Below are 7,672 nucleotides of genomic sequence, written 5' to 3'. Positions count from 1 at the left end.
GTTGCCTAAACATCAGATAAATATTTGGTGGTTGGTGGTGGATGAATCCTGACAGTGAGATTAATATAGTTAGTTCTTAAAATTTTATCAAAAATTTTAAAGAAAAGAACAAGGAACAAGGAACTGTAGTATGGCAAACTAATTTAGGTGGAAATTTGAAAAAAAGTTGCTTGGTGGGTTGTTGGACTAAAACCGTGACTGGTGAAGTCAATAAGTTGGATAAAATTATTTCTAACCAGCGGGCTCAGCACGGTTCCATTTTTATCGACTATCACTATGCGCGTCCCTTTCGCACTTACATACTTGTAAGAACGTGAGAGGCATGGTGACAAGGGATAAAAACTCGACCGCGCTAAGCCGCCTGGAGTGTGAAATAAAATTAATGCTGATGGCGACATTGATTGTTTATTGTTCTAAAAGCTTTTAGGACATATCTGGTGTTACAGTAACCCTTTTTAATTTCCCTTTTTAATAAAATTATAGTTTTTTAGCGATTCATATATTATTCAATACCGGGATCCCGGGATCCCGGTATTAATGAAGACAGTTTCGGTATTAATACCGGTATTGTGCGAAGTCCGGTATTTGGAAGCCCTATCCCCGACTGACTTGTCGGAGGAAACGAAACGTCCAAAATCATGTTGCACAAAACCCCCAAAAATATGGTATATGTCGGCGAAGTTCCACTATGCGCATGGTCTGCATGGTCACCGGGTGGTAACCAGTTCTCATGACCATCCATTAGGTTAGGAGTAGTAACGAAGAAATAGACGTTTCACTTGTTAACTCACTTTTATTTACGAGTATAGATAGCTCTTACACAATCTAGGCTTAGCATAAGAATGAATCGAAACAAAGGCATGCAACCACTTAAATAACCTTTTCAACCCTACCCCTCCAGGTGGGACTACCTGAGATCACGCCACACCACCTGCGCTACAGTTGTTTATCAGTACAACTCCCATTTATTAATACTTCCGGAATCGTTTCAAAATAACAATTAATTTAATAAAAAATAAATATTTAATACATTAATTTTGAGATTATTTTAATTAAACACATTCAGTTTATCATATCGAAATTATAATTAAACAGTCAATTGACTATACTTCCTTTAAATCAAATATATTTTATATTTATTTGCAACTATCGATTTAAATAATAAAAATCTAATTAAAATTATTTAAAAACATACATTTAAACAAACATCAAGGATTGCCGCCCACACGGCCATTCTGCTCCAGCGCGCTCCCTGCGCTGATCCTGGCATCACCCATCCTGGGATCTAGCCCACACCGGCATCACTCAACATAGAGATCTAGCCGTCAAGACCGGGAAAAAGGAAACGCGTGGTGGCCAGCCAGCGTTATAAGGAAGGTGTTGTGGATAAGGTGGAACAATGCATAATAATATCTAATTAATTAAACCACGTTTATTGGGTCTCGGACTGAGAGCAGTCTTCATTTTGAACACTGCTACTCGTCTCATCCACCGCCCACACGGCAGACTCGTCATCATCATTATCAAATGGATCTGTCTGTCCCGTAGGAGCAGGTCTTAAGAAATCATGGCTAGCGATCTTTTCAGTACTTCCACGTAAATTGACATGTTTTAATTTATAGCGGTCGTTAGGTAATATTTCCAATATCTCCATGGGGCCCTCAAATTTTGCACCCAGTTTGGTAGTATGTCTTTCATGACGACGCATCAAAACAAAATCTCCCACTTTGTAAGGTTTGACCCGCGCTTTACCTATATCAAACCTCAATTTGTCTTGAAAAGATCGCTCGTCCATCCTTTGCTTACAAACATTTCTAACAGAAGTAAGGTCCTCTATAGGCTCATCATCGTCAACTTGGAGAAGCTTGATAGCGGGTGGCGAACATTTTTTCCCTAGCAACAGTTCTAATGGACTTTTACCGGTACTTTTAGAAATCGTACAATTAATTGCTAACTGTAGATCTTGCATAGCAGAATACCACGGTTTATCAAGCTCCACCACTGACATATTATCTTTTATTATTTTCATAATACGCTCTGCCTGACCATTTGCCCTACTAGCGCCTTTAGCCACAACGTGATGTTCAATACGAAATTTATTTCATAATTCTTTAAACTCTAGCGACGTCATACTTTTATCTTGATCTGTTATAAGACGTGCCGGGGTACCAAATATAGTTATTAATTCCTGAAAGCTTTTTATAGCGGAATCTGTTGTACGATCGTCAGCATAAGCTAGATGAACGTATTTGGTAAATGCGTCTATAAAAACAAATGCATACTCGGCCTCACTTCGGGTCCCATTCATACGTCCAGTTTAGGGCTTGCAATTCGAATATTCGAATATTCGAATTTGTCGAATATTCGGCCTGTTTTGATATTCGAATATTCGGCCGCTCAGGTTTCGAATATTCGAATATTTTTTATTACTATAAAAAATCTATTTAATCCGCTGCAGTTACAGTTTCTGTGTGTTTTCCGGGTATTTACAGTGAATGAGTAATGGGTAGGTACCCAAATACGAAGGAAATAATATTTTTTACTGTATTCCTCTCGATAGACTTCGTGAATATAGTGAAACCTAACCCAATTTGAAAGAAAACGAAATCAAAAAGTATGTTATTTTTACGGTGCATAAGTTTTAAGTTAAAGGGTCATTCTGTTTATTAAGACTAAACCTTGCCCGCACTTATCGCAATTCTCAAATTTGATCATACCAAACCTGCCCAACTAGGTAATCTAACTATGCACCTTTAGCTGACGAATAATCCAGTAGTCAACTAACTTTTTCCCTTAAATATTCCAATATTATATAATTAAGCCGACCATTAATTAAGGCCTCTGAGTGACTACAAGTTAATTTAAATCAGAAAATAATTACCTACTAAAAAATAGTACATTTCGATGCTAGTGCGGAAGGTATGTCATTACTTCACGAGTACCGAGATATCTTGCCACGAGCCGCAGGCGAGTGGGAAGACTCGGGACGAGTGAAGAATGACATTTCCGCACGTGTATCGAACGACGTTTTTTAATACAGTTGCGAAAAAATAAGTAAAACATTGTTAATCGTACACTAAACAAAAGTGGTAACAGTGACAGCTCGCTTAGACGTCGTCTTTAAGTATATTATATCTATGGGCGTTTGGCAGCTATTCCGTTCCATTCAGACACCTTATTAAGAACGGAATTTTCAATATTCAATATTAAAAAATAAACGTGTTATAATGATGAAGAGGTAAGTATTAAAATATGAAATATGTATATTTTTCATATTCTTACATTAACAGTAGGTTTTTATGCTGATTACGACGTTTAAAGGAAACTAATATTAACACTCATCAATAAGTAGTCGTGAATTGGAACAAGTATAAATTTAAAAAAATTGGAAAAGTAAAAAGCACTAGTTCGACATAACCAACTTTCCGCACGCTAAACAGCTACGTAAAGTAGCACTTTGTGAGCAACTGTATTAAAAAATATCTTACATACCTAGGTTTGGTTTAGATGATTAAAGTTATATTATTTCACTCAACGGCGCATTTATAATAAAAGTTTTATCTAGAAATATTGAATACGTCTTATTTTGGCGTTTTACTTGTTTTTATAAATGTGGGCATCTCATAGTAGGATGATAAAATCTAGTCAATTAAGTGGATTTCTGCAAAATATCATTAGTTTTAGCAATATGTGAAATAAGCTTTTGAATAAAACGATAATAAACCGATTTCTCGTTCTTTTTCTTATTTTTTATAATATTCGAATAATTATTCGAATATTCGAATATGTCGTCAGAAAAAGTCGAATATTCGAATACCTGAAAGTTTCGAATATTTGCAAGCCCTAGTCCAGTTATGTCCGCATGGACGGTATGAAAGGGCACAGCCACTTTATCAATGGGATGTAGAGAGATTTGCCTAGCTCCAGATACGCCCTTTCGAACTCGGCAACTGACGCAGTTTTCTATAAATTTGCGAACTAATTTGGACATATTAGGGAACCAGTATTGTTCTCTAATTTTGGCTAATACCTTTTCCCAGCTAAAGTGTTGAAGTGTTGAGTGATAGTGAGCAATAAGATTCCATCGATAACTACATGGGACAATAATAAGTTTCCGTGTTTTGTTATCAATTTGAACTTTTCTTCTGAGCAATTTGTCCTGTAATATAACGTATGTATTGGCTATATCTTGAGGTATAGAGTCTGAATTCAGCTGTTCTACGATATTTTTAAGTATGGGGTCGCGTTTTTGTTCTATAAGCAGCCAGTTATGGTCAAGAGTGGTAACATTGGCTGAAAATAGCAAAGGTTTTGATTGTTTTGGTGATTTGTTAGATTCACGGGTATCTACAGGATTTCTACTGAAGTAATCTGCGTGAGCCAATCTTTCACCCTTACGGTATTCAATCTCAAATTCATAGTTTTGTAAAAAGGTCCACCAGCGGTGAACTCTAGGCGTTAACTCCTTTTTGTGTCGAGACGCTTTAAGTGAATTGCAATCAGTTATGACTTTAAATGATCGCCCATATAAAAAATGACGAAAATGTTTTATTGCCTTTACAACGGCCAGCGTTTCAAGTTCATATGAATGATATTTACTTTCTGCGCTGGTCGTTCTCATACTAAAGTACCCAATAACGTGAGCTTCTTGATCTCTTTTTTGAATTAAAACGCCGCCATAGCCGAGAGAACTGGCATCCGTATGGAGTTCGGTCGGCAAATCCGGATCAAATATCGTAAGCAAAGGAGAAGATGTCAAGCGACTGATTATCTCTTTTCTAGCCTGTTCTTGACGCTCTGTCCAGTTCCATGGTACGTTACTCTTGGTAAGTTCATAAAGGGGAATCATAATCTTTGAGAAATTTGGTACATATTTCCGAAAATACCCAGCTAGTCCATTAAACTGGCGCAATTCTTTTATGTTTCTGGGTACCGGGGAACTGGATAAAGCCTCAATCTTTCTAGGACTGGGTTTAACGGTCCCGTTTTCTACAATGTTCCCCAGATATTCGATTGAAGTTTTCAAAAAAGTACATTTAGAAACGTTTAATGAAAAACCGGAGTCAGTTAATCGTTTTAGGACAAGATCAAGGTTGCGCAAACCTTCTTCAGGCGTTTCAGACATAATAAGAATATCGTCAAGATAGACTAAAGCAATGTTATCTTTATAGTCGCCTAGTGCTTTGTTTATGGCGCGCTGATAGACGGAAGGCGCATTGCAAAGGCCAAAAGGCATACGTAAATACTCGTATTGTCCATCAGGGGTCACAAATGATGTCTTTTCGATCGAGTCTTCAGCAATAGGAATCTGATGAAACCCGGCGGTCATGTCAAGACGTGTAAAGTAACGCGCCTTTCCTAACTTATCTATCTGATCAGCAATCAAAGGCAATGGAAAGTGGTCTCTTAAAGTGTTAGCATTCAGCTCACGGAAATCAACGCAAAGGCGATCAGAACCATCCTTTTTCTTAACTAGCAAAATTGGACTGCTAAAAGGTGAAGAACTTTCACGAATTATTCCATTGCTTTTGAGATCTGCAATCATTTCCTTAACCTTTTCGCGCTCAGTAGGTGATAATCTATAAGGTCGACGCTGTACAATTTTGTCAGGGTTTTTAAGTCTTATTTTCAATTCACCGGTATTTACTTTAGAAACGCGATTTCCAGTCGTAAAGCTGTCTTTATATTTATCAACAATATCATGTAATTTTTTAAGTAAATCAGTATCTTTTACGTCAGTATCAAAAACAGGCTCAAGACATGATTCTTTTTGTGTGCATTTGCTTATTAAGAAATTGCGTTTCACTGAAATTTCATCTCGTGTTTGAGTGACACTAAGACCAGGTATTTGCAAAAGGTCAAATCCAATTATGATATCATCTTGTATCTCAGTATCTTCAACAACATAAAACTCTAACTCGACACAAGTACCACCTATTTCTACCGTATTAGTAATGGTCTGTCTTGAATCAAATGGGTGCTCACCAGCACCGAAAAAAGTGGCATTAACAGCCTTTCTCTTCCCGGGAATCGAACCAGAGAAGCGTTTCCGCATCAGTGAACAATCAGACCCAGTATCAAACAAGCAAGGATAAGTAACATCACCTATTTTAACTGTAGTAGTACTACGGGCCCTGCCGGAAAGATTGCTGCAAAGGTTTACTAACTTGTCTGCATTCGACCGTTCATTTAACATTTTACGAAAACAATTCTTTTCAACATGGCCCTTTTTCTTACAATATTTGCATTCAACTGATTTAGTATCAGTAGGTGCTTTAGACTCGCTACCGACGGTGGGGGAGTTATCAGATCCGGAAGAATTAAGCGCCTTGCAATCACGAAAGCGATGACCAGGTTTATTACACCTATAGCAAATAGTAGACGAATAATCTGGTTTAACACCTACTTCAGTGGGGCGAGCTTTCTTAGAATTGTTATTATTATTCGTTTTTTCTAGTGTATCGAATTTGCGTTTACGGTATGTCTTCAAAACAGATACTAGTTTAGGCAAAGAGTCAGGCGTACTTCGTAATAATTCAGATCTAATATGTTCAGGATAAATACCTGTGATAACAGCATCCACAGCATCGGCATCATTCGCTTCCGGCCGCACGCGCTTGAATAATGTCCAAGCTGTAGTGGCGTATTCGGCGTAGCTCGCTGCTTGGTCCGACGTGTAGTTGCGCCACTTCTGTACATCATCAGCATACCGGAACTCCTTTGAGAATGTCTTGATTAGATCTTCCTTCACCTGATCCCAAGTAGTTGAATGTAGAGACCACGTGTCGGCCCACACTTTTGCTCTTCCTTTTAACTGAAGTATGGCTTTCATCCGTGCTTCTTGAGGTGATATAGAGAAGACGGAAATGGTTTCATCGACATTAGCGCACCAATCTCGAATATCATGAGATCGTACATCCGGGTCGAACGGGGGTAGGTAGAAATTTCCTCGTTCACGGGGTAGCGCCGGCTGTTGTGGATTAGCGGCAGTGGCAGACAGTGCCGCATTAACAGCACTTGCTGCTGCTTGCTTGGTGACTGTGGTTACCAGGCTCATCACTTGGTCCATGGTAAAAGTAGGCTCAGGTTGAATAACCGATCGTCGACGCCCGCCTAGTATAGGGGATTGTGATCCCACCGCTGCTGTCGGCGAAGTTCCACTATGCGCATGGTCTGCATGGTCACCGGGTGGTAACCAGTTCTCATGACCATCCATTAGGTTAGGAGTAGTAACGAAGAAATAGACGTTTCACTTGTTAACTCACTTTTATTTACGAGTATAGATAGCTCTTACACAATCTAGGCTTAGCATAAGAATGAATCGAAACAAAGGCATGCAACCACTTAAATAACCTTTTCAACCCTACCCCTCCAGGTGGGACTACCTGAGATCACGCCACACCACCTGCGCTACAGTTGTTTATCAGTACAACTCCCATTTATTAATACTTCCGGAATCGTTTCAAAATAACAATTAATTTAATAAAAAATAAATATTTAATACATTAATTTTGAGATTATTTTAATTAAACACATTCAGTTTATCATATCGAAATTATAATTAAACAGTCAATTGACTATACTTCCTTTAAATCAAATATATTTTATATTTATTTGCAACTATCGATTTAAATAATAAAAATCTAATTAAAATTATTTAGAAACATACATT

At 37.9% G+C, this 7,672-nt stretch overlaps 1 protein-coding gene across 1 annotated transcript; it reads right to left on the bottom strand.

The window, feature by feature from the left end:
- Positions 1–816: 816 nt before the first annotated feature.
- Positions 817–7,439, bottom strand: LOC134806628 (uncharacterized). Its single transcript, XM_063779955.1, has 2 exons — positions 6,565–7,439; positions 817–2,001 (listed from the first exon to the last, which is right to left on the bottom strand). The coding sequence occupies exons 1-2, from the start codon at positions 7,214–7,216 to the stop codon at positions 1,433–1,435; spliced, it is 1,221 nt and encodes a 406-aa protein (XP_063636025.1). The 5' UTR covers positions 7,217–7,439; the 3' UTR covers positions 817–1,432.
- Between the last annotated feature and the right edge of the window lie 233 nt (positions 7,440–7,672).

The sequence above is a fragment of the Cydia splendana genome, chromosome 3 (assembly GCF_910591565.1).
Source record: "Cydia splendana chromosome 3, ilCydSple1.2, whole genome shotgun sequence".
NCBI classification, from domain to species: domain Eukaryota; kingdom Metazoa; phylum Arthropoda; class Insecta; order Lepidoptera; family Tortricidae; genus Cydia; species Cydia splendana.
Note: the sequence above shows the minus strand (reverse complement) of the source record. Positions and strands in the feature narration are given on the sequence as shown.